This window comes from Rhamphochromis longiceps, linkage group LG7 (genome assembly GCF_057381845.1).
Source record: "Rhamphochromis longiceps isolate RC_006_pf linkage group LG7, R_longiceps_female_GT1.1, whole genome shotgun sequence".
Lineage (NCBI taxonomy): Eukaryota > Metazoa > Chordata > Actinopteri > Cichliformes > Cichlidae > Rhamphochromis > Rhamphochromis longiceps.
In genome coordinates this window covers 13,061,660-13,088,352 of record NC_140563.1, presented here as the reverse complement: position 1 = coordinate 13,088,352, position 26,693 = coordinate 13,061,660, and the positions used below count along the sequence as shown (strand labels likewise).

The 26,693-nt window shown below is 39.7% G+C and overlaps 3 protein-coding genes across 5 annotated transcripts in view; all 3 read right to left on the bottom strand.

Annotated features, from left to right (window-relative positions):
- Positions 1 to 106: 106 nt before the first annotated feature.
- Positions 107 to 4,278, bottom strand: LOC146664887 (annexin A2-A-like). Its single transcript, XM_085412228.1, has 13 exons — positions 4,137 to 4,278; positions 3,506 to 3,558; positions 3,127 to 3,220; positions 2,531 to 2,625; positions 2,309 to 2,422; positions 2,074 to 2,164; positions 1,805 to 1,884; positions 1,574 to 1,633; positions 1,291 to 1,384; positions 1,078 to 1,173; positions 875 to 933; positions 496 to 618; positions 107 to 393 (listed from the first exon to the last, which is right to left on the bottom strand). The coding sequence occupies exons 2-13, from the start codon at positions 3,551 to 3,553 to the stop codon at positions 334 to 336; spliced, it is 1,014 nt and encodes a 337-aa protein (XP_085268354.1). The 5' UTR covers positions 3,554 to 3,558; positions 4,137 to 4,278; the 3' UTR covers positions 107 to 333.
- Positions 4,279 to 4,433: 155 nt separating this feature from the next.
- On the bottom strand, positions 4,434 to 13,904 carry ice2 (interactor of little elongator complex ELL subunit 2). Of its 2 annotated transcripts, XM_085412226.1 has the most exons (15): positions 13,767 to 13,904; positions 12,395 to 12,496; positions 11,947 to 12,298; positions 11,717 to 11,836; positions 11,480 to 11,614; positions 11,141 to 11,257; positions 10,623 to 10,782; positions 9,707 to 9,888; positions 8,841 to 9,621; positions 8,570 to 8,739; positions 8,360 to 8,489; positions 7,195 to 7,279; positions 6,945 to 6,995; positions 5,235 to 5,478; positions 4,434 to 4,761 (listed from the first exon to the last, which is right to left on the bottom strand). In XM_085412226.1, exons 1-15 carry the CDS (start codon positions 13,778 to 13,780, stop codon positions 4,666 to 4,668), a joined length of 2,739 nt encoding a protein of 912 aa, XP_085268352.1. In that variant the 5' UTR covers positions 13,781 to 13,904; the 3' UTR covers positions 4,434 to 4,665. The 2 variants fall into 2 exon arrangements, with proteins under 2 accessions (XP_085268352.1, XP_085268353.1); XM_085412227.1 differs by lacking the exons at positions 11,947 to 12,298; positions 12,395 to 12,496 and having other exon boundaries at positions 13,767 to 13,889.
- A 1,992-nt stretch (positions 13,905 to 15,896) lies between these two features.
- Positions 15,897 to 26,693, bottom strand: part of roraa (RAR-related orphan receptor A, paralog a) — a 190,940-nt gene continuing 180,143 nt past the window's right edge. For both annotated transcript variants that reach the window (XM_085412223.1, XM_085412224.1), the window contains 6 exons: positions 26,033 to 26,154; positions 25,795 to 25,927; positions 24,705 to 24,812; positions 23,608 to 23,718; positions 23,303 to 23,415; positions 15,897 to 22,903 (listed from right to left, as the gene is read on the bottom strand). In XM_085412223.1, the coding sequence (XP_085268349.1) occupies positions 22,739 to 22,903; positions 23,303 to 23,415; positions 23,608 to 23,718; positions 24,705 to 24,812; positions 25,795 to 25,927; positions 26,033 to 26,154 (752 nt within the window). In that variant the 3' untranslated portion in view covers positions 15,897 to 22,738. The remainder of the gene's footprint in view (positions 22,904 to 23,302; positions 23,416 to 23,607; positions 23,719 to 24,704; positions 24,813 to 25,794; positions 25,928 to 26,032; positions 26,155 to 26,693) is intronic.

Genomic DNA, 26,693 nt, shown 5'->3' with positions numbered 1-26,693 from the left:
GAGGGGCAGAGCTTTCTGCAGCTGCTTTTACCGTTTACATATATCGCCCTCTGGTGGCGATTCATGTAAACATAAAGCAACATTGAGGCAAAAAAAATGAGCAATGTTCAAACAAAGCAACTTTATTTCCGTTTTGGTATAACAAACAAACCTTGACACAGACTCTTCATGTATGAAATACAAAAAAAAAGACAAAAAAAATCTCTCCTTAAATGTTGCATTCAAATGCAAATCCAGAAAACATGAGATGAGTTTAGGAGGGCTCCAGCTGATATTCAAAGCGCAGCTTTCCAGCTATGGATAAAGAGGCTCTTTTGCATCTGATGACTCTTTTTATTGCCCTGGTCCACAGAGGCCAAGCAGTACCTTCTGGTAGTCTCCCTTGGTATGTTCCTGGAGAAGGAACAGAAACAGCAAGTCAGACATGCTGCATGACAGAACAAGCTTTACTGTAAATCACTCATAGACCAGAGGCAGGTTAGAAAATTCACTTGCCATAATAGTCTGTTGCAGAGATTGCCCAAAGCAGGACTTGTATTCAGAGCAGATTTTTCTCAGGTCCACCTCACAGCGTGACACAATAATTCTGGTCACCATCTTCTCTTTGGCCCCTTTACTCTGAGGAAACGAGCACAAGTCAGCACTTAAGTTGCACACGCTCCAAACTTAACTGCAGCAGCTGATGCAACACTGTTGTAAGATAACTTTTGTCAACTTTGGATTCTCTGTGTTCCTGCAGCTAAATTACACTTTCACAAGCAGATGTATTTCTTACATCTGCTAGATTAAAAAAAAAAACAAAAAAACAAAAAACAGTTTAGCCCTCAAAATAGCCACATCTCAAGAAAAAGGAAAAGAACAGTAGTGCGAGTACCTTCATGGCTTCATTGAGTCTTTTGGCAAAGTACAGCTGTTTGTTTTCAAAGCACTGAACTGGAACAAATAAAAAGAACAAATATTAACAGGAGTACATCTTACATTCTGCAGATATGTTTCTTATCACTTTGAAAGGAATTCTTAAACCAAAACTGGGGAGTTGTCGTTCATTCATAATCTAAATGCACTGCTAAAGTGTACCTAGCACCAGGAAGGATGTTTGCAAGTCTCCTTTAACTTCCTTCACAATGCTCTCCTGCATGTCGTAGGGGCTGTAACTCTTGTACTTCTGAAATACTAAGACACAGAAGAAAAAAATCTTTGAGTGGTGTACTGGGTCCATTTCACAACTTGCAACAGAGGATCACAAATCCACATGTATTAATAGTGCTCTTAGTAAAAAGGATGGGGCACCTTTTTGGAGGTGGGGTACACTTCTCTCAGACATAATGGAGATCCAGGTCGCCACATCAGTCCCTTTAATTTTTATTCCAGCATCATAGAGAGCCTAGGCATGAGGAAATATCCTTAAACAGTGCCAGAATTTAGCTTGTGGCACAGAAAAGAGCCGTTCATGGACAACAAAAAAATTTCATTCGTGTCTAATTATTCTATATTAATTATTCTATTATTCTATACATGACGGGAATATAAGACCCAAACAAAAATCTGTTTAATTCAAAGGCAAACAACTTACTCTGGCATCTTCATCAATCTTTTCATAGTCTGTAATAGAGGACGGTTCAGCTCTCTTGGTCTGCAGCAAAATAAACAACATTCAGGTCATTTTCACAAGCAACTGCTGAAAAGTCACTTTTACAGGTTATATTTGGCACCAAATGCCTGCATGGATGTAATTATGAAAGTTTCTTTTAATTTGTCACCTATATGTATGTAAATCTTAAGGAACAATGCAGCTACGTCTCACCTGCACAAGAGCCAATAGTAACTTAGCGAAGTTTCCAGAAGTATCTCCAGCCACATCTTTGTCCAGTTCCTTTTTGAACACTATAAAAATTAGATTTTCACGTCAGGGATTTAGCCATCTCTTGAAACCAGAGTAGTCACATAACTTGATTTATGACTGATTAAGACATGATATGATATGTAATACAACAAGAACAATGCATAGTAAATGAAAAGCACGCAACCTCAACTGTAATCTAAACTTTACACAGGATTTCAAAGTGTACTTACATTCCTTGTAGACCTTCTTGATTTCTACCAGCTCATCATTACTACGTGAGCACAAAATCTCAATCAGTGTTTCTTCATCAGTTCCTAATCCCTGAAAAAAGGAGAATTTTAAACGATCACACCTGAAAGCCATCTGAAGACATAAGACTAATGGCTTTTTGTTTCCAGCAGAGGGCGGTGTTGCCCTTCCACAAAATCTCCCTGAGAGAGAAAAAACAAACAAACCACACTTTACCTTGATGGATGCCTTGATCTCTGAGGCATCAAACTGCGCCGTGCTCTTCATCAGTCCAAGGATTACAGTTTCCAGTGAGCCAGACAAAGCACCCTTCAGGGCTGAGATCATGTCCTATATAAATTATAACAGCATTACCTGATCATGCTTAATGTCTGGCATATTGCTGAAAAGACAAAGAATGGCGCTTTAAAGCCATGAAGGAGTTTAGGCCTGCTGTACCTTCTTTGCCCTCCTTTCATACGCAAAAGCAATCTCTCTCCTTTGGGCGTATGTCCGCTTTGTTAGGACATCAATGATGGTCTGCTCATCCACACCTGATTATACATGATTTGAACACATTAATTACACAAATGAATGAATTTTTTTTAACAATACTAAGAAATCTGATTAGGTTATGATGACAAAAGAAAGACACAATCAGTAAATCCCTACAACAACCTTTTAAAAGAAGAAGAGGGGATGGATATACACAAATATCGTGTCTGAGTAAAGGTTTAAACGCAACATGGGCATAAGGTGTAATTTCCTCCTATTCTTATTTGCAGAAAAACATTTTTCCACTCTGAACACATTCTTCACCACAGCACGATGGTGGGCTGTTAGGAGTGCCAGTAGCTCTCAGTCAGCAGCCAGAACACAGCTCTGCCAGCACTGGGGCGTGGACATGGAGATGTTCCCAATGTGGTCCAAACATTTTAAGCCACGAGGCTGACTCACAAATACCAGTCACTCATCTGTTGCAAGAATTTGCAGAACCAAGCACCATTTCTTTTTCCTTTTTTTTTTTTTTCTTTTTTTGGAGAGAGAGATCTTGCCTTTGGTTTTGATGGCGGTCTCTATCCTGGCAGCATCTTTATCAGGGTCAAAGTCAGGAGCAGGTACCACAGTGGGGAACAAAGGATCCTGACCCTGAGAAGTCAAAGCAAGAAGTAAACTAACTGTTTTGTTGTTAACCTCTTAACCTCCATTAGGAAACTGGTGGCACACAAAAGGTCAGGTTGAGTGCACGAGTTCAGCTAATGTCAGTTTCCCAGAGAACGTATTTTAGTATGTGACTGAAACAAAGCTCACCCTTAAAGCTAAATGTGGCAGGCTACCGGTGGAGAAGTTAAACATTACATATACATGCAACAAATAAATGATAAAATAAGAGTTGCCATGATAAAGAAGAAAAAAAAGAAAGCAGAACTTTACCCCAATGTTGAGAGACAGCTGTCCCAGAAACTCTGATACCATAGCCATTTTCACTGTTGTGGGGAAAAAAAAATCTCATAATCAAATCTCGCTATAATCCTATCACTGACTTGCACAAGACCATGTTTATTTTGACTGGAGATGTAATCGTTTGAGAAGGTAAAGCAAGGTCTTTCTAACAAAGGCAGAGAAGTTAAATCAAGTTGTTGCTTTTTACAAAGCCGAGTGACTGCAGGGGAATTTATTCCTTTGACAAATGGGTATTTCTTTTTGACTGCTCTGCCACATTCAGAGGAGTTTCTAGTAAAAGATTTCAGACGCATTAGAAACACCGAAGTGACACGCCCTGGAAAATGTGCTGCTGCACTTCGATGTTGTAAGGCAACTGAGTTCTTTCACACGTGGACAAGGGGAAAAAACTGCTTTAAGAACCTGAAGAATTAAAACTTAACTGAAACTTAAAACAGAAGTGAGACTCTTTTATACAAACTGTGAAAATGCAAGTCATATGTCATGATTCGTGAATGCAAAATGCCTCCTTAAAACTCCTTGAAGCTTTATGCAGTGTAAACTGAACCGTACTTCCTTTTATTCTATTAACAAACAGTTGAAAAAATTCCAGCACACTTACCTGAGCTGTAAAAGCTGAGATGATGCACAGATTTGTCCTGGTGATGTTTAAATGGATTGGGTGTGGAGGCTCAACTTTTCAGAGATATGAAAAGGCTTCCCACTTCACTTCCCCTGACGGATTCCCTCCCCCTTTCTGTGGACTCATGACTCCACCCTAATCTGCTACGAGTCAGCAGCTCAGAGTTTTAGAGCTAAGTTTTCCCACACACTATTCAAAGTGACTGAAGCCTTGTGCCGTTAGGAGAAATCCTAGGTGTGTCTGATCCCAACTTCCCACAGTCAAAACATCCGAACGTTATAAATCACTTTCAGTTTATTAACTCTTTTTCACACAAAAAGTAAACAAAATACATACAAACATACCTTTGAACAAAATTACAGGTTATATAGAATAAAAGTGCATCAGGATCCACATTTATAATTTAAGGACTTTGCTTTTATTTCTTTAGGCATGCATGTGCAGCTCCTCCTCCAGCTCTCCTAATGCAAATCATGAAGTTATATGACAATACATTAACAAAGGGATCTTAAAACGACTTTTGAATTAGCTTTTTCACATACGTGTTACGCTTGGCTGTACGTTTCTTCTGCTTGCACGTCTTCTTGTTGCTTCCATTGGTTTTCTGGTAGGATGGACAATAAGAGAATATGTTTATTTGTCATTTTCAGAAGGACTGAGTGCTCAAAGTTGCTTGGCTGAAAACTTGTTTTACCAAAAGCTGTTACGGTAAGTGAATAAAGAATGCCGTTCAGCTATTTGCTATGTTAAATTTCAGACAGACCTCCAATGAATGTCTCAGAATCTAAACCAGAAAAGCCAATAACTCTTCTCAGTATTTGTCCCTGCTGTTAGTTTTAGGCTTTGCCATTAACAAATATGAGGCAGCTTCTGGTTCAACTTGTTAGAAGAGTTATTTTTGCTTTTACAAATTCTCTGGAGTGGGGGTGGGGACTTCCTAGATATTAATATAAACATAGCAACCTTTCCTCTTGTTGCTCTTTATTAACCTGGGCCACATGTCTGTTGTTGTGGAGATTTTTTCCCTATAATGTTTTGAATTAACAGGGTAACTGTAGCGAAAACATGAATACAAACCTTCACAATGGGTGTTGGTGGAAAGGTGCAGGGGACCCTTCCATGTTGCTGGTGGAAGGGCAGGACTACAGCTGGATCAACAGGTATCCAAGGCACAAAGCCAAAGGCCGGGGGTTGTGGAACAGAGCTGTGGGCCTGATGCAGGTCGTATCCCCCCAGATTCCCTTTTCCATGTGCTGCTTTGAGGATGGTCACAAACGGTTCCCCCGATTTATGTGCAATCAGGTATCGTCCTTCCTCTAACCTACAAAAGCAAACAAAGTCCTTGAGACTGTGTCACTCACAGAAACATGTTGTAGCACTGCAATGATTTCTCCATTCTTGGAAGAAATGATGAAGAATGAAGCGCTGACAAAGAAGTTGACACATGTACCGAGTGTCATTGAGTAATTCTCTGATTGAGTAATTCTCCAGCGCAAACATGAAGGCAGACTTGCGTCACAGTTTTAGCCCGAGGCAGCCAGAGCGAACAGTGTGAACACTTCATCGGCTTAAACAAAGCTTTACAAATCAATAGCCAACTTTCTGATAACCTGAAGGTGATGAGCAAGTTTGAAGAAAAAAAAAAAAAAAACTCCTTGGGGTATAGACTTTACATTCAATTCATCAACATTTAACCAAACACTATAGAGTTTATAAAACAGGTTGCCCTCAACAGGAGCCTCGTAATCTTGCTCATCTTCTGTTGTAGCCTGCAGGTCTTGTGAAAGAAGCTCTGAGGGGGTCAATAAAGGAGCAGGAAGTCAATGATGCACTGTTATGTTAACCAAGTCATACAGAAATTAAACCAACATATTGAAAATCAATCGACATCAACTTTTGTGTTCATTAGTGTCAGTACTCAGGGAGGGATCCCTCACTCATGTCTGTCCCGTCTGTAACATCTGAAAATAAAATATAATAAATAATAAAAACAAAGGTCGATCAAATGGACCAATACGGCAATGCCACGATGATCCATTTGGCAAAGTAAATCCATTGGGTATCCTTGTTGGTCTTCAGACAACAATTCTGATGGCTAAGGAACCAAATGGGGCAAGCAAAAAAAAAAAAAAAAAGTACTCAGGGAGGGAGGGGGGGTCTTATTGCTCTAAAGCATGGTGGAGGCTCAGTCATGGTTTAAGATTAACAAAAGATAGAAAAGAGCTGTCAGATATTATATCCATACCATCTGGAAAGAGTCTGATTGGCAACTGGCTTCCTTTTCCAGCATGAAAATGACCATAAGCACATCGTCATTGCAGTAAAAGCTTAACTGGAGAGGAAAAACACACCATGGAACTCTATCACTCATGGTTTGGCCTCCCCAGAAGCCGGGCCTCAACATTACTGAAGATGTGGGATCATGTTAACAGAGAATAAAACAAAAGACAGCCGACATTCAAAGAAGAGCTTTGAATGTCCTTCAAGAGGCCTGGAGGACGATTCCTGGAGACTGCTTAAAGAAATGAAAAGAAAGTTTGCCCAAGAGTTCATCCAGGTTGTATTGAATTATAAAGGCGGTCACACCAAATATTGACTTTCAAGTGTGATAGAATTATATAAACTCTGTTTTTGCTTTATATAATGTATCTGCATGTATGTTTGTACATTTTAATAAATCTGTGCACACACTTACAATTATCAAATAAAATTTGGGTGGAGGATCTCAATGACAACAATATACAAACAAAAATAGTAATAATATAATTTGTGTCAGCAACAACTTACCCAGTAAGTTTTTTCAGTAGGTGGTGGAGTATATTTAATGACTTGGAAAGCCTGGAAAAGAGACATCAGCAAGTTTCAGTCTATCTGCTTTACTTGGCATCTAACAGATTCAGAGGTGATGAAAAGGCCTGGATTATCAACACTGACTGAAACTCAAGAAGACAAACTCGAAATCTTAAGTAACACAATCATTCTGAGATGATTAGCTTAATCCTTTTTATCGACACACATTTGTTGAAACAACACTCACTTGAACCCACAGGAGACGTTCTGCTTCCAGTCATCAGGCAGCTTTCGCAGCAGAGCTACTTTTGATGTGTGTGCATTGATGTGCGCTACAGAGTCATGGAGACAGGGTGAAAGACAAACTGAGAGAACAACAAGAGCTAGTGTGCACATCAAGAGCTTCACTTCATCATCCGTGCTATGTCTGGTGCTCACAAAGTAATTAGTCTGTGGTGATTTGCCAGCATTGTTAACCAGCTTGAGTGGGTGTTAAGAAATGCTCGTTGGCCCCCTCTCATCTTGATCCTTCCCTGCCTCCCACTCCAGCTGGAAAGGCCTGCATATTTCAGCAGTGTCTTCCTTCATTTGCAGAGTGTTTTAGAGCTGACAACAGCAGCCATAAATACACAATAGCAGAATGCCCCATGACAAACCACATGATAAACCACAAAGAGCCAAGTAAATAAGGAAGTCTATTAGCACCATATAATTTCAATAGCTGGGGGATATTATTTATTTCATATAGCTCAATGTTCTTACCACTAGTGGCAAAACCAGACATTATTTTGCCACACAGGCCTGTTAGCCATTCTCTTGAATGGCTACATTTACAGCAGTGAAGCTGAACATATGAAACTTGTGCCAATGTGTGTACCTTTTGTGAACTATAAAGGTGTTTAATTAATCCAATAGGCAAAAGGAACACAGAACATGCATGTCAAGATTACATGAGTCAGTTCAGTGAACCTAGCACAGACAAAAGGTGCAGTCTTTCCCCGAATCTTGAGTCATAGATAAGCAGCACGGAGACACTGACAATGCAACTCAAGCCCAAAACAACACTTAGCTTAGCTTTGCACACTGCATTCACTGTAATAACACATGATCACATGTGGCTGTAGCTATGGCAACTAAGTAAACCTAACCATTACAGTCAGAGGAGGACGATGAGTCATCTGAAGACTATTTCTCTGGTTTGTGGAAGGATCTGCCCCACTGATTGTATTGTGGCCTGTTTTAAGCTGTCTAAATGATACATTGGCTATTTCCTTGGCAACGAGGTTAAAAAAAGGAAAGCCAAAGGGTCCCTCCTTTAGCTCAATTTAGAACCATGTGTGGAACATAACCATCATCATTTTAATAGTATCTCAAAGCAACAAGTTTGAAAGTAACAAGGATAAAAACGTTACCTATGTAAGATACTGTGCTGGAGTGAAGCAAAGTCTCTGTCCACAAGTTGCATACCTCGCTCCTGGTTAGGCACTCAACACCATAACACAACTGGTACTCCAGCTTAGGCAAGACATGCACTGGTGTATGCTATTGGGACAGATCAAATGTCAATATTAAAAACAAATCTCATTCTGAGGATTGTGCATATACAGAATGAATGTTTATACCTGGTTTTTCCTGCTGCCTACTTTTCTCGTGTGGGTCAGAGAGACAGAGCTGCGCACCATGAGTAACAAGTCTTGCAGACTGTAGAGTTTATAAAACAGGCTGCCCTCAACAGGAACCTCGTAATCTTGCTCATCTTCTGTTGTAGCCTGCAGGTCTTGTGAAAGAAGCTCTGAGGGGGTCAATAAAGGAGCAGAGAGTCAATGAAGCATTGCATGGTAATCACGTCACACAGAAATTAAACCACCATATTGAAAATCAATCAACACTAACTTTTATGTTCTTTAGTGTCAGCACTGAGGGATGAAGAGTTGGGGGGAACCACACAGGTTTCGCCATCCTTGCTCTGGTTTCTCTCCAAAAATGAAGACACACACGGTTTAACCAGCAATGTTGGATGAGAGTGAACTGATGGCCCTGCACATCGGGTGGGCGACTTAGCAGAGCATTTGGCCATCTCGTTGGCAGACTTGAACATGGCTGTCTGCATGCGCAGGATCTCACCTAGCTGGTCCCCAGAATCCTTTGCTCTTTTGGTTTGCCGTCTGGCCCTTGTAACTCTTTGAGGGGAAGACATCTCTGAACTTTCAGGGGTGGACTCAGAAGCAGGAACAACTGGAGGGTCTGCAGAGCACGTTACAGTTTGAGGTTTACTTTGTTTTGGGACAGTGTTCACTGGAGACATCGAGTCATCAATGACCAGTTTCTCATCATCCGAGTCTCCAGTAAAAGCTTGGTCTTCATCACTTTGCAGGGCAGGGTCTTGTCTTGCTTGTTCAGTCCCTGGTTGAATGTGCTCACTCAAAACCTGCTGAGCTGGCTCTGACACAGAGTCGTTAGTTTTTATTGAGGAGCTGCTCATCTCTTCACTGAACGTTTTAATCTTTTTTGAAAGTGGGGACCCTCTATCTTTTTTACTTTTAATATAACCACCCTGTTCATCTGGGATCTTCTTACACTTTGACGTCTCTCCAAATGTCTCCAGGTCGGTGAGATCCACCTCAAAATCCAGACCACTGTTTTCCAGAGAAACTTCACTCCTCTGGGAAATTTCCTATGTCAGAAACAGAAGAATTGCTCTAATGAAATAAGACCAGATAACACCACCACTACCACAGTTAATTTACACATAAACATACCTGTGAGGGGTTCTGCTTATTTACAGGAAGCTCTGTCATCAAATGGAACACATTTTTACTTCCATTCTTCTTGATGGACCGCTTCAAACTCTCTTCATGATAGATATGACTCCTTTCTCTTACTGTCATTTCAGTCTTCAGGAGTGGCGAGTCTATATACACAGTCTTCTTCTGATTACCGACTGTGAATAAGAATAAAAAGGGCCATGTGAAACAGTACCACCGTCAGGCCATATATAACATCAATACACACAATAGCTACCTAATGCCTAGTTTATGGTCACCACATTGGCTGTGCTGTGCACCAACTGTGATGTCCTCACAGTCTTGTTGCAGGAAGCAAAGACATTTTTGCCAGTTTTTGCCAGGAAGTGTCATCTTTTCAAGCTGTTACAGCAATGTTGTTACAGATTCTTCAAATTTGTGAGCTCCTGTACTGACATTTCAGTGAAATGGAAGTAATGACTGGCACGCGCACAAGGCTACAAAACTACAAAAGGTGCACAGCAAGCTAAAATGACGCTAAAGTAATGCGTGCCAGCAGTTGTGACGTCACTTTTGCAGCACACCACACTTCATGAAGGTGACAACAGTGAGCATCAATGAGGTATTAGATACTCTATGTGTCTCATAAACATATAATTTATTTCTCACTTTTAAAAAATGTGAACATGTCTTCTGCTCTTTTCTTTTTTGGTAATCCTATGAAGCTCAATTCTGCAGCATGTTTTTGTTAGGTCATAATATGCCCTATATTCTTCAAAACAGAATTTAATTTAAAACCTGTTAAGTTTAAAAAGGGTAATCTATATTTTTTTCTCGCTTCACCATGATAGCACATTTTTAATTGCTGGAAGTAAAACTTAAACTGGCTCTAATTAACTTCCAGTACGACAGCATGTGATGTGTGCTGTACCTTTTCCTTGGTTTAATTTGACCCAAACAGGCAGTTCCCATTGCTCCACAAATTCAGGGCCATGGTTGTCCAGCAGCCTGACCAAGGCATCTCGAGTCAAACAAACATGAGGCTCATAACAAGCACAGAGCTTCTCAGCATTCCCATCACCACTGACAGTCTGGAGAGGGAGGGGAAAAAACAAAACACACACACACACACAAAAAAATAAATAAATCACACTACCAGAACATGAGAAAATCTTCTGTATCAGTCAAACAAACACAGGTGGATACACAACTTTCTACAGTTAAACGGGGTTTGACATTAACATGTGTGACCTGGCATCTTTCAGAAAAATGCAATAAGGTCTAATTTTGCTGAGCAAGACATGAACACCCTCTGGTGTCTTTGGTGAAAACTGCAAGAGGCGAAAGAGAATTTCAATAGACCTGAGGTCATGAATCTCATTCTAGCAGTAAAACGTGTCTGTGGCTTACTTTGATGGAGCAATTACAAAAAGTGAGACAATTGCTTACAGCATGCATGTCCTTAGCCTTTTTAGCTGGAGGATTCTCTGATGAAACACTCTGATAATCCCATGCAAGTTGTGCATCAGCAGGCACTATCTTGTGGTCTGTAATATTCACACTGCCCTGGAGAAATAAAGGGAAGAAATATGGTAATAGAGAAACTTAATCAACAGCAAAAAAACTGATTCTGCAATTCAACACTTGAAGCTGAGAAGGTATCAAAGTGATGATAAAAAAATTTTAAACAAGGAAAAAAAAAGACATTTTAATTTCTGAACAACTAAATTATATACGGCTGTAGTCTGATACTGCTGAGACTGAAAAGCGGCTGCAGATGTACATTACCATATTCAGCAGCTGTTTTTCAAAGGTCAGCGCCAGCCCTGGATCGAATGTCCCTCCTGTTAAACTGGTCAGCTCGTGGATCTGGTAGAACTGGGGAAGCGTCCTAATGCATTCCAAACAGCTCCTTAAAAATTCCTTAAAAACAACAAAGAAAAAACAATTAGGGTTTGTGTTTCATTGCTTATGAACTAAACCACATAAAGCTAACGAGAGGTGCAACTGATGGAGTATCAGTACCTCTGAATATTGCATAGCTCCTTGTGATATGAAATTGTAGTCATCAGCACACATTCTAGCCACATCTTGGAGGTAGCTATTGAAGTGCATCACTTCATTGTTCACTCGTGCCTTTAAGACCTGGAAAAAACAAGCAAACAAAAAATCAGGGTCTTTTTTCCCCAAGTAATGGAATTACAACTACCAGGACTAAGCTCCCATTAAGAGCATTAAGATGCAAATGCTGATACCTCTGGAGGATCCTTGGTTTTCTTATTCATTAAAAAACCAAGAAATGTCTCCTGTTGTTTGCTAGAAATGTTGGACAGGCAGGGATAAGGGAGCCTGGGCTCGGGAAAGGGAGCATCTTTCTTAATCTGCTTCTGCTCTGCTCCTGATTTTTTGGTATCCTCAAAGTCTCCTGTTCTTTCAACGGCTTTGTCTGCACTTAGATCCTCACTATCACAGCTGTCCCAGCAGGATGCTTGGCTGCTGATGCAACTGTTGTCTTTAAACTCTGCAGCTTCATTTGTGGAAGGAGAGCGGGAGACTTTTGCAGCCCCATCACCACACTCCTGTTTGGCTTTGGCATTCTCTACAGGACTTGAAGAAGGAGAATGAAAACACGAGTAGAATAAACAGATAGTGTAAATGCACTTGAAATTATAGTTTACTTTAACTGTTAATTTAATGGCATACCCTCGGAGAAAGGCCCACAGTTCTCTGATATTAGGTGCAAGGGAATATTTGTCATAAACATCTCTGGAAAAGAAAGGTCCTTCAGGAACTGGGTGGTCTTCCCTTCAATTTAAAATGAAAAAATAAAAGATATTAGAGACCCTATGTTGTTATTAAACCCGTCCAAAGTGCCAAACGTTTCTAGAATTTAACTGGTGTTTTTATATTGCTGTTGTATATTAAAAAATATTGATTACTACGGTAGATAAACTTGTTTATGTAAGACAAAAAGAAATAAAAAAGCCACCTGACAGATAATTAACTAAAGTATAAATATTCAATATTCACTTTAAAAAAAGTATTTTATAAATAAAATTTACTGACTATGGGGGGGAAAACACCTTCTGAAGTTATTTTCTTAAAGGTTTGACTTAGTGTCGCAATTTCAAGGTATCTGACTCAAAGTTTCGAAAAAAATACCCCAACTTCATATTTAACTTATGGATGTTTTTTTTTAATCCCAGTGATAATAATAGCAATATCACAATATATCCAAAAAATGTAATATATACACAATTTGATTTCATTTTTCAGTTACTTTAATAAACGAAATATTAAAATATATTTTAATGCACTATTTTTTTGCACAAATATAATTCTAATTCTGGTATAAGTCTTATTATTATCAAATCAACGTTTCCGCCAAACAGAGAGTAAACAAAGTGAAACACGTGTTTCTCTGAGAGAAATGTTGCGCAGCTGTTCTCAGGTGCAACTTCCTGTTTTCCCTTTCAAAATATAAAAGTTGTTTTGTTGTTGTTATAATGAATTCTTGAACAGAACTGATTATAAATTAAAAAAAAATTAAAAAAATATTAAAGTTGTAACGTCAGGTACAAACAATACAAAATCTAGTGTTTAGCTAACGGTATCAGCATACTGGAAAAATGAGCGAGAAAAACGAAATAATATAGAAACAACATTATTTTTTTAACTGGTAAAACAACATTTATTTAGATTTTTTTTTTTTTTTTTAAATGGTGGAAGTGTCTAACAGTTCTCTAACTTCCTGTCTTATTTAAGCAGCTTGACAGACAGCTAGCCAAGGATAAATAACATGGTGCAGCCTCGTTTTGTAAGCACATGTTTCGGCTCCTGTTCGGAGTTAAACATTAAAGGTTTTACTCCTAAGGTAGCCACTAAATGGGATTTGAATCCATATAAATAACGTTAAGTCAACGCCGCACAAAGCGTAAGTGAGCTCTCTCAACTCCTGTTAGCCAGCATGTGCTAATCCTTACTTGATGTAGCGAGCGTACTTAGCTCAAGCTGACAAATAATATCCACAAGGATTCAAAGGACAGAAACCAGTGGCAGTGAGAATGCTACGTACCATGTGAGCTCCATGGTGGTCTGTGACAGCGGTCCACAGGAAAAACTGCACTACTGTCTGTTAACTTTAGTGTTATCTGGCTAACACACGTTTGTTGAGCGACAGTATTCGTCTTGGTAAAATTCTGCTGACATTAACCGCTCTGTGTGCATTGCTGCCCCCTAACGGATGGTAACTATTAATCAATCGATTTTATTATTTTTGTGTGTGTGTGTATTTGGTTACAAATAAGATGACATTTCTTTGCAGCTTTGCTTTAGTGCTCGGTAACAGTTTCCCTGCCCATCTATGAAAGAGAAAAATACACTTGAATGTGTGTTCACGCCAACAGCCTAAAACATCTCCATGGTGTCTGTTTACAAATAACTCTCCTTACTTTGAATTAAGGAAGACCTTTTTTCAGCAAAGTGAGGGGAAAAGAGCATGCTGTATTCTAATTTTGCTACGAGCAGGTAATTCCCTTCATGTAATAATAATGTCCAAAGAACCTTTGCTGTCCAGTTCTGAGCCCCGTCTCTGTGTGGTTTCTGAGACCGCTGTTAGTTGCTATCTTGGGGTCTGTAAAATCTTATTATATCTGGAGATACGAGTCCCAGCTCTAGTACAGATAATTATAGGGAGACCTATCTGGATCTCTTGCTCATATCCACAGCGGTCTCAGGCATTAACCTGAATGCAGCTTACATGCTCCACTACTCTGCTGAGGTGTATGAAAACTAAGATCAAAAACACCAAAAGTAATAGCACTATTTAACATTTGACAAACTTAAACCCTTCTATTGGTCTTTTCTAAAATCAAGAGACTTGCTTTTTCCATTGAACTCTGGCGTCCATATAGATATTTTGTTGCCCGAGGAACCACCTTTAGCAGCAATAACTTGAAGAAATCATTGTTGAAGGATTTCTGCTCACTCTTCTTTACAAAATTGCTTCAGTTCATTGATTTGCAGGCAAAGCTCTGTTAAAGTCCCATTTGCAATGCCTTGATTAATTTATTTTTACAGCCTTTCTGGTGTAGACCTGCTGCTGTTCTTGGGGTCATTGTCTTCTTGCCATCCCCAACTTCAGCAATCAGACAGATTACCTCATATTTTAGAATACCACTCAGTACACTGTACAGAGGAGTTCGTGGTTCCCAGGTCCTGTGGCTGCACAACAAGCCCTAATTATCAGGACTCCACCACCGTGCATGACTGCTAGTATGAGGTGTTGGTGCTGATATGCTGTGTTTCACCAAAAGTGATGCTGTGCATGGCCAAACATCTCCGCTTTGATCTTGTCTATCCAGAAGACTTTGTTCCAGAAGTCTTGTGGTTTGTTCAGATGCAGCTTTGCAAACTCAAGGCATTCTGTCGTGTTGTTTTTAGGGAGAAAAGTCTTTCTTCTGGCCACCCGTCCAAACAAGCCATAAATATTCAGCCTTTTTCTAATTGTACTGTCAAAAACTTTAATATTTAACATACTGAGTCCTGTAGAGTCTGAGTAATTCTTGTTTTCTTTTCTCTGAGGTTTGCATTTGTTAGGATGTCCACACCTGTGAAGATTATGCTGTTGTATTAACACACAACGAAATGCTGCAGGTCAGAAAACTGCCATCATTGCTTTTATAGAGGTGATCACATTTGCTGATGCTCAGTTAATTAAGTGCATTTGATGAGCCTCTAAACTCCTATGGAAGCAACAAGGGTGCATTTAACTTTGCACAGGCCTGCATAGAGTTCACATGACTGTAAGCACATATAGAAAAACAATCTGAAATGTTGGATATTATTCCACAGTTTTGCAGTTAATAATGCTTAATCAAAATCTAAAATGTATTACATGGAAAACATTTAATGAAAAATGTATAAAGAGTCATTCATTAAAATAATTAATACAAGTGAAATGATTATCCAGATTTCTGGAGAAGCTTCAGATTTTGCATTCTTTTAGTCACCACAGATTTATTTAGATCTGGGTATTGTCCACATAATTCAGTCATTAAGAAAAGTTTCTAGCGGAGTGAGGCTCGTCACTCTGATTAAGTAACGGCAGAACGTGCGGTTTAACTTTTCTAGTGTGAGCTGAATACAGAGAGCAGACAACAGGAGACAGATAAACAGCCAGGGAAAAAACAAAGCCCATTACAAGCGGTAAATTTTATTATGGGATAACAGCACATAAAGCACATCTAAAATCGATGTGTCCAATGCACTTTTAATAAAGGTAATATTAAAGGTACAGTTTCTAAGTACAATATAACAACATTCATATTAGAATGAAAAGTATTTAAAAGACAACATTAAATTTCTTATTTTTCTTTACAGCCGTATTTACAAAATGAATCAAAATACTTATTTTCATATTTAAGAATCAGACAAGAAGGAGCAAAACTACGTTTGTGAATAGACTACCTGCTAAAGAGAGTTCAAAAGAGCTGGATAAAAAGGTACATGATCATCTGTCCCCATTTTACATCAGTAGCAAACATGTGACTTAGAAATTTGTGACAACCACACACTAGTTTCGGCTTTTTCCGTAATTCGTACTGCTTTTGCATGGAAAAAAAAAAGAAGCCACCCTTGCTCCACCCTCCCCCACGCACCCACCCCATTTTTTATGTTAAATTACCCCAACAGACCGAGGGCACATTGAACACAGAACATTAAAGAAATCCAGATGCATCGTATGTCTGTTTTACAAACACATACAAATACTTAATATACAATGCATTAGTAAATCTTCCATCCTCAGTGAAATAAAAAAGAAAAAGTAGATTTAACACTAACAGAAAATGAAGAAATGTGGACTTTCTGTTAGGTATTTTTTGTTTGTTTAGTTCTTTTTTTTCTTTTTTTTTTGCTCAACCAGAAAAATCAAAACAATGTGCAGGAGAACACTTCTGTAATATCGTCCGCGAGCATTTGTCGACCAACGAGAAGCGACGTTCCCAGTTATGTTTCCGAAATGACGTGAGGGGTGACGTGTACACTCTAAACAGACCATCTACACATCGGAACCCTTCAACAACAACCCACGCGAAAAAGAATGAACAACACATGAAGAGAGAGAGTTTGAGAAAAACAAACAAAAAAAACAAACATTTTAAGCATGAGCGAGCGACAATTCCCCCTCATGTACAAAATACATTGTCACTTCAGTACACATCTGGAAAAACCACAAAAACAACAACAAAAAAGGACAATCAAAACCATGTATGCATTTTGTTACACCGAGAGGCACTCAGTGTGATACGTTGTGTATTATTGCAAGCATATTCTTACTGATATTTGCTACAGAGTCGAGAGAAAAGAAAAAGGTCAACTTTGTCTTCAAATGGCAATCCTCTCGTGTACATTTTAACACTTCAGTGTGGTGCAAAAGGCTTGTGCCACTGGTTCTGGAGAAACCGCTGCTTCAGGATCAGGATAGTCTTAAAATGGGGAATAACAAAAGCATACACCGAGGCTCTGTAAAATGAAATCCAAGCACCACTTCCCTGCATCAGGTGAAGAACAATGCAGACACGGGGAGGTAAATAGTATCTTAAAACCTGACAAACTAACTAGCCTCAGTGAGTGTTTTTTTCTTTACAATCACACAAAGGAAAAAGGACAAAAAAAATCCAATACTGCTGTTTCAGTTTGAATATTATAATTCTTCCACAAACCAGAAAAGCGACCTTAATAAGCTTGTTAATTCGCAGATACTAGCTTTGATATAAGTCAGAAGGAAATAAGTGCCTTATCCCAAGTCTAGCACACTGATACAGGTACTGGCTGGGTAATTTTACCACTATCATTTTCATTTTCATTATTATCATTATCATTATCATTATTATCATTATTCGTTGAGTCCTAATATCAATAATACATTAATATGCGATGAAATCAATGAACTAATAGGGCGGCCTGGCTTAGGAATCAATACTTGGTTCACAAAATTAACTTACCTAGCACCACACATCAGGGCAACACAAAATAAATGTCAGCACGCCCTATCGCTATCAAACTAATCCTAAAGGAGGGAAGCAAAGTAGAAACAGAGTTATCGTACAATATGATGTCATTGATAAACAGATAAATTTTTTTTTTTCACTGGGTAGGCCTTAGTAGCAGTATTTTCCTCTTACCCTATACAGACAGAAGTTACAAAGCTACCTTTATACATGTGATCAATAATAATATTAAATATGGTGAATAAACAGCAGAGAATGAGGGAGAGAGAGTGAGAAAATAAGATATACAGCACACAGGCCGTGTCAAGTTCTTAGTTCTCCACCTGGGAACAGAACTGGTCAAATGTACAGATGAAACATAAAAAAAAAGAGAAAACATCCACAAAATCAACACAAAAATAAAACCGAACCCAATGGCGATAAATAAGAGGTGTATTTACATGCAGATGTTCAAAGACTTATTATGCACAAAAGAATGAAAAATAATACACAGACATATATTATTGCTTGACATTCGATTATGGCTAAAAGTTGCTTTTCATTGTTTTGTCTCGTTACTTTTAAACTATATTCTTAAACGTAACTTTAATCATAAAGTCTTATCACCTGTGCTTTGGAAAATGGGTTTTGTTAAAATGCGACGACTGACTCACAATTCTGGGCGACACACCGGCAACCTCAAGCGTGACATAACGCCGGTCTTCACAATTTACGGTCGAAGACGCAATCTACAGTGCACATTTTGGCTCGGTTCATTTCAATTTAGGCTTGGACCAACAAACTGATAGCGAAGAATTTTTTCTTTTGAGACCCGTGAATTGTCGAAGGCGTTATGTCATGCTTTTTAAAATCTACAACTATTATGGATGGATCGAGCTCAGCATTCCTCAAAACCTTTGCTTCTTTTTTGTTAGAAAATGTAAAAAAAAGAAAGAAAAAAAGATCAAAACCTCTTCATCCACATGACCCTGTTCCTCTGTAATTATTAAAGCCTTGTCTGGGTTTTTTTTTTTAAATATTCACATACTGTGAGAACAGACAGACACACACACACGCACACACTATTGCTTTTTACAGACAACAGAGCAGAGACAAAAGGACCAGCACATTTTACTGTATACTATACACTGATTGAATAGCACAAGTAGCATCGATCCCTCGCTTAAAGTGGGATATCTCGAATGAGAATATACAGAAAGACATCACTTTTCAGGCCCGTGTAAAGGCGTAGTTTATAGTTATACACAAGCATCTGTGTGTTTGGTGACCGTTTCCTGCAATCTTCCCTCTATCGGAACCTTAAGAAGATTAAAAAATAGAGTGATTGGGCTTTATTACTTCTTTTTGTTCAGAAAAAGAGTAAACAAAAATCAACTGTATGAATAAAGTCAATTGAAAAAAGATGATGGCTGCACTGTAGAGACCCGTAATTATAACACAAGGCATATTGCTTGTTATACATTGTAGAGCACATTACCAGCTACTTGACTAAAATGAAAAACAAAACACATTTTATGAGATAAGAACCCCTTTTTAGTGGTAGACCTTAGGCTGACCATGTTTGACAGAATATTGTTTACGTGATCACATAACGTTTGAAGAAGAAATAATAATCTTCAAGAAACAAACAAACAAAATGAAAAGAATTGACAAAGAATCAGCCAAATCTCAATTTTCTCATTATTTTCTAACAAAATGTTCAGTGTGCTACGCCAAAAAAAAAAAAAAAAATTAAAAATAAAATAGAAAAAGTTCAGCCAAGCTCCTCTCATCATTTGAGTGCTTTTTAAAGATTTCCAAAAAAATCTCATAAATTCACCAAAAAAACCCAAAAAAAAGTTAATGAAATGCTCCGCGACTCCAGAGGAAAGCGAGCCGTTTCTTCGGTCTACCTGTTACCTCCCTGAGCGTTCGCACCTAATCCTTTTTTCTGCTCTTGGCGGGCCGCCGGGCCTCTCAACACCGGATTGTCTAGCAGTGTTCCAGACTGGGTTTCTTTTGCTTTGAGACTGAGGTTTTCTAGTCGTACAGGGCTTGTGCATATCCAAAATAGCATTGGATCGTTAACAGATATTATTACTTAGGTACAGCATATTTACTAACAACCCAAAACACAACAGATTTAGTATTGCATAAGAATATTTGGTTTCCTAACAAAGAGGGTTATTATTCATAAAGACCCTGATGACACCGTTTTAAACCAAAACAGATTTTTTTTTAAAATTATTTTGTGTGCGTGAAAGAAATATGCCGTGTACTGAAAAACTACACTTTGTAAATGCGATGGGGTTTGATGGGTTTTTCTTTTACAAAGAAGATTTGCTTTCATTAATCGACTTGGCTGGAGGCCCTTTAAGGACACCAATAATGTGAAATTCTGAACAACTCTGTGATGAATTTTCAAATCGGAATTTTCAACCACTTCTCATGGAACGTCCCTGAAAAAAAAAGAGAGAACGATAGAAAGAAAAAATATCTACTAAACTATAAATCTAATGAATTCAAACAGAAAAGCACAGAAGAAACTCTTCCCTGAGGGGTGACAGCGCAAGGCATTAACGCCTCGCGCAAATTGCACGGTAGAGGAATGATAGTGTGCAAACAAAAGGAAAACAACAACAAACAAACAAACAAACAAAAAGACAAAACAACTGGATTCAATGTTACAGACAGACTGGTGACAGATGTGTTAACATGCTTTGTCGGGTTTCTAAAGGGATATCATTTTTTTCTAGTCTTTTCTTTTTTTGTTCTTTTTTTTTGTTTTGTTCTTAACGATTTTTCTAAAAGCCGCTACTGAGATTGCTGGAATGTCTTAGGAATCCATTCTACATTACAGACGAGTAGACTGGAAAAGCGGAAGCAACGACTATTGTTTGGCACATCCAGGGTTGTTTCTTTTTTTTCTTTTTTCTACCACTTTACTACCACACTGACAAAAAAGACGCACTCAACAAAAACAGAAGCACAACAACAAAGCATTCTGAAAATAGCACTTGTCCTACCATTTTTATGCTTCTCCCCTAATCATACGAACAACGGCTAGTCTAATTATTGCAGGGATATAGTTAAGTGCTACCTGACATCTTTTTCTCTCCCTCGTTCTCTTTCGTGAGTTTATTAACCAAAACAAGTTACAAAAATAGAAGCTTTACAACCAGACAAGGCTTTGAATATTCACTTTCCCTTCACTGTTTCTTCTGTGTCCTGTCGTGGCGTTGCCGGGCTGAGACTGCGGTGAGAAGGCAGATAAAGACGCTGAAAATGTTCTTACAGAGGCTCGTAAATGTGCTTTTTAGGTTAGACCCCGGGGTCTCTTGCCATTAGGCTGTTAACTCGCTTGCTGTATCTTTATCTTCCACTAGATGGAACAATTGGATTAGAGACTGCATGTGAATTTCCCAGTCCAACCACATGGCTATTTGGGTTGATTTATAGCCTTAAAGAAAAATGTACAGATTTTCACAGTACAATGAGAAGCAAATGTTTAGTAAAAAAAAAAAAAAATCCCCAAAATCTGTCACCCGAGCACACCTAAGTTTTCTTGTATTTTCAAAAACTTGAAACAGATGCCATGAAATCCAGATCTGTTCACAACAAAAACAAAACATCACCGCAAGGTTGTTTTGTTTTGTTTTTTTGTATTATTTTTTATGTTTGTGCATGCTCCCCTCAGAGGAGTATCACAGCTACATTTTGACAGGCGTCGCACTGGCAGTTGTTGCGAAAACAAGCGACGGAGTGTCTTTAACCTGCCTTCTCATCCACGCCTCTTTTGTTCGCCAACCGGCAGCCACGCCAGCCACCCTAACAGACATCCCGTACGCTTCCAGTAGACCAGTAACATCTGCAGCTCCCGGGACTAACCTCTGCATCCATGATTCAACTTGTATTTCTTGTGCACATGCAACACATCACTAGGTAAATATACAAGTCTTAAATTAAAGAACGGTGTAAATAAAAGTGCCTTATCAATTCAACAATTAAGAATGGTCTAACTACTAATATCATACATGTTATTTAAAATAGATTCTATAAACATTACTTTTTTCTGTATAGTAAGTACTTATGACCATATACCCTGTAGTACATTATAAAACAGGTGGAATGGACCCTTTTCATTGTATTGGCGCCCTGTGCTTCTCCAGGGCACCTGTCCAGAGAAGGATTAATAGCAGATGGCCTTACATGGTTTCACTATGCAACAATGGTGGATGGAGTCTTTGACAACTTAAATCATTGCGTTTTCATTAGAATTACCAGAATTCTAGGTTTCTTTTTTTTCTCTCTCTTTTAAACGATTGTCCACAGAGAAGTGCCGATTGCAACGCCATGCCAATGGAACCTCCCTCGAAGTCGCCGTGAGTTTTCATCCCAAGCACTGCGTCATCCCAAACGACACGGCTTGAGCACAAGAGAAAAGAGGCTGAACTTGACCAAAGTGTGCGCGTTTATCTTTTTTTTGTTTGTTGTTGTTGTCACTTTTTCTGCGTAAAAAGGTGACAGCTTTGACCATGGAAAGAAAGCAGAACTGTTACGGGAGTGTAACCTGGGAAATAATACTGATGTGGTCATCCTCTAAATGAAGAGGTCTTCAGCTTTTCTTTTCTTTTTCTTCAAAGGTGTCTCATTAATTGTTCATAATGATTAGAAGCCAGGTGTGCAGATTAAAAAAAAAAAAAAAGGGAGAATGATAGGGGGTGATGCAGTTAATCAAGTGAAAACAACGACGAATGAAGAGAATTGGGTTAGAAAAGCGCATAAGAGGGTCAAGTTCAACCAAACAGAAATGATTTGTTCCTATCTCCTCTTCATGTCCCGTGGGGTGTCGGGTCCCACAATTCTTACAAAGAGAACTAGATTCAATATGGTAAACCTTGACAATCAACTCCCCAAGCCCTACCCTCCAATGTAAAAGAAGAAGTTGAACAGTGTGCCATCTGTCCGCTCTGGTGTGTGCAGGGCACCAGTAAAGTGTCTCAGATTCCTCCTCCACATTCCCCTACAGTGGGCACACTGGCACCTGGCAGGGTTGCTACCCGTCAAGGGGAATGGACTGCTCAAAGTCTGATCCAAACAGCTCCTTGTATAACGGGGGGAAGTGGGCACGCACAATGTCTGGGTATATTGCTTTGAAAGCTGTAAGCTTCTCTGTATGCCTACTGCACAGCGCCCGCAGTGTCGACACTTTGCATATCAACTGTGGAGAGAGAGGAGACAGGCTGTTTAGATTCACAGGGAGGCAAGGACATGGAGCAATGGTAGTGAAAAACATTCCTCCCTACAGTGTATTCCGTCTCACACAGGGGCAAACAGACTTGTAAATATTGAGACAAGCGCTCAGGCACAAGGAAAACTTGACACTTTATATTAAGGAGCCGGTGTAGCTGATAACAAAGCATATACTGATAAAAGAGGTATTTCATGTCACATTATGAATGTTTCCTCCGAAATCTGGGTTCATTTAATCTACTGGGGTTAAAAATGTTTCAAGGCCAGTGGATAAAGATCCTAAGCAGTGTAAGATTAAATTGCTACAACAGCAGGGAATTCCAGCTTTCGGGGATAACGGATGAAGTGTGTTCTGTATGCACTGTACCTTTGTAAGTATACCGTCCTCTCTGTGGTTCTTCTGCAGGACGTGCTGGAGGGCCAGTTGGATCTTCTGCTGGAGTTTTTCCACCTTCACCTTCTCCTGCAGCCAGGACCGGTCTGGAAGGAAAATAGTCACATCTTTATGTGGCTGTAAAACACATGTGGGGCTCTTCAAAGCCAAACACAATTCTTGAAATGCAAGATTTTAATTATCAGAAAAAAATAGGACTGCAACAGTGTGTTCATTATTGTGGTGAATGTATGTTTGCCTTTTTTTCACCCTCTCTTTGCACCGTGAATGACACCTACCAGCAGACATCAACACAAAGGCGGAGAACAGGGCGATCTCATCCTCAGACAGGTGCATAGAACACAAGTTTTTCCCAAACTCGAAGACGGAGCTGATCAAGTCGTCACAGCCTGCCGCAGCAAAGGACAGAGAGAGGGGGCTTAGGATATGGAAGACCAAAGAACAACATTCACTCTTGATCTTTATTGGGAGAGAGGCACACGGGGAGGGGAGAGGAAAGGGGGAGAAATGAAAAAGAGCGGCGTGCTGACAGCACATGGGAGCGTCTTAAGCAGAACAGGCAATGCTTTTACTGAGTTTTGCCTCCCAGACGAGTCACTTTTGGCAGTTGGGTGGCGTTATGCAAGCCAAAATGAGGTCACTATTGAGGCTTTTAGTTAAATCAATTATCGGAGATAGAGAGAGACAGGCGGATGCCACGGCAGCTCGGGAAGCCCATCACTCTGCCTCCCCCACTGTGGACCTCTCGGCACAGAATTCATAGGACACTGGTATAGTACACACACATGCTCACTCGTATACAAACACAATGATAGTGAATGCAAACTCACAATGAGAAACAGAATTCTCCACTTTTTCAGCCACTATGGGATGCATTTACATTTTTTTTTTTGTCAAAAGGTAGCTGGAAAAATCCACGGCGGGACATCTTAGCAGTAATATGGCAGTCTGACACAAATTCTATTTGCTTTCGCCTGAGATGTTTTATGTCAGGCTATCAATGATAGTTTTGATAGCACTCTCCCTAAAGACACTCCGTCTGGCTTTATTTATTCCACAGTTACAGGAGCCATATGCAGCAGAGCCTCACTAAGATCTTTGTTCTACCATAAATAACCGCTGAAAAGACAGCAATGCCAGGTGAGGAAGGGATGAGTGTTTGCTTCGAGGCGTTCAGCATTGTGCAGAACAGAACAGCAGACTCTAATTCTGGCTGTTACAACAAAGAAAGGAGTAATACACTGTAAAAAAAACAAAAAAAAACAACTAAACACACTCACACAAACACAGCAGCACAAAAATACACACATGCACAGTCATTCAAATGCATGAGTGCACACGCGCACACACACGTGCCTAAACCCACTCCACTTACCTAATGACTTGAACACATCAGGTCCAGCATATTTTCCATCAAAATACACTGTGTTGTTTTGCGTGTCAAAGGCACGGCACATTCTGACAAACACAACTTCCAGAGAGCCTGTGGAGACAGACAGGAATAAGATGCTGAATCTGAGCTTTGTTATTTCTGTTTTTTTCCTTTATCCCAACAGTTACACATCAGTCAGCCATGCAAAACACATGATTTAGCTTTGTGCTAATCTTCTACAATATGACTAACACAACCACTTTGAAATAAAGAAGCCTGCTGTCAGAGTGAAGAAGAAAAAAGCCTCTGCAGATGAAAACATCATCGACAGAAGGCTATTCTTCCATAATGACATGCCTGATAAAAAATTGTACTCCATTCATTGGTGACAGTGCTTATTCATTCAACCTTTATTTAGATAGATAGGTGTTTATTGTGTTGTATAATTTGCACCACTCTGTGGGAGTGGATAAGAGGATCAAGAAAATGTAACTGAAGCCATTATTGCCTCCAAGGGAGATGCTACTGTTTTAAAATGTCATGTCTGACAAGGGATCTCGCTCTGTATTTCGTTATTCGTATGGGCTGTGCTAATGTAAAGAAACACCCAGGGAAGGACCCAGGAGAGCTGTTTGTTTGCTGGATATGAGGTAGATGTGTGTCTGTATTTGTCTATAAATATAGGTGACTGTGTGCAAAGAGCCATAGCAGGGTTATATATACACAATTCTGTGAGTGCATCCTCTTAAGAGAAGTTTAAACAGACATCGCTGATGCTTGAGAAAAGGAGAGAGAAATGGCGGCAGGCATGATAGGTATTATCTGAGCTTGGGAACACATGACTTATCTAATGCTGTGTCTGCCTTTGTTATGTATGTAATGAACGGAGCCAAACGGGGAGAGACAGAGACGGTGAGGGAAAGCAGGCGGGGTGGGGTCTCCTCTCTGTGACACTGTCTGTGCCTGTGAAGAAGAGGGCTTTGTGCAGTCAGGTCAGCTACGCCCTTGTGACAATGCCAGAGGAGAGGGGTGGAGGGGCTGGTAGTGGTGGGTGAGTTTGACGGCAACAGGCCATGTTGACAAGCTGTCATACCTGCTTTCAGCAGCACTATCTGATCGTTCTGACACAGCTCCATGAAGCCGTCGATGCGCTTGGCAAACTCCACCACATACTGAATGGCCTCTGTTATTTTGATAGCGCACAGCTGCCACATGACTTCCCGGGGCTAAGAACAGATAGGACAGTGAATGGGTTATCTACTTTAAAACAATGATTCTGATTACTGAAACTGCTGTGGAGACCCAGAAAGGCACAGCGGTGGTAAAGATACCTTGTTCTGGTAGCTCTCCACCTCCTCTTGCAGGAAAGCCTGCCAGGTCATCTGCTGCAGCTCCTCTCTCAGATACTGACATGTCTCCATGTGTGACTTAGAAATGTTCTGGGCCAGGTGTTCTGAAACACAAGCAGTCACAAAGACGGAAGATCACAGTTGAGATTCGAATGTTTCTCACAAGGCTATGTGAAAGTGAAGACCTCACTGATGAAATATGCCACAGGAAAAGAAGATTTATTTACTGAGCCTTCGTGAAGGAGGAGAGGCGGATACGCGTGGGCTTTTTTTGACTGGGAAAAGGCTTGTTGACATTTCCTTTTACTGCCTGCAGGAAGCTCATAGCTTAAGGTTGAGGGAAAGCCAATCTAGTTATGACACAAATGCATGGAAAGGAGGAGGGGTGCCACGTTACTCACTGAAACAAAGGTCACATTTTCTCTGAGAGAAATATTGAGTATAAGAATTTAAATGGTTTTGAAAACACATCTGTTAAAAGGAGTTCCTAGGCACAGGGGAGCCTAAAAAAATGATTTCCCCAGACGCCTGCCCTGCTGGATCCTGATTGGCCCTAATTAATGGAAACTAATTACAAAAAAGAGGCTCTTTTAATGAGTGTTGGAGATGAGTCTCCAACCTCCTGCTATTTTAAGCAACCTTT

Coding starts and splice junctions, on each gene's coding strand:
- LOC146664887 (XM_085412228.1), bottom strand. CDS start 3,553: ATGGCTATGGTATCAGAGTTTCTGGGACAGCTGTCTCTCAACATTGGG. Junction 3,221..3,505: donor AGCTGTCTCTCAACATTGGG/GTAAAGTTCTGC, acceptor TTGACTTCTCAG/GGTCAGGATCCTTTGTTCCC. Junction 1,174..1,290: donor TGTACCCCACCTCCAAAAAG/GTGCCCCATCCT, acceptor TCTGTGTCTTAG/TATTTCAGAAGTACAAGAGT.
- ice2 (XM_085412226.1), bottom strand. Junction 11,837..11,946: donor AAACCAAGGATCCTCCAGAG/GTATCAGCATTT, acceptor TGTTTTTTCCAG/GTCTTAAAGGCACGAGTGAA. Junction 9,889..10,622: donor CAAATTAAACCAAGGAAAAG/GTACAGCACACA, acceptor TCTTATTCACAG/TCGGTAATCAGAAGAAGACT.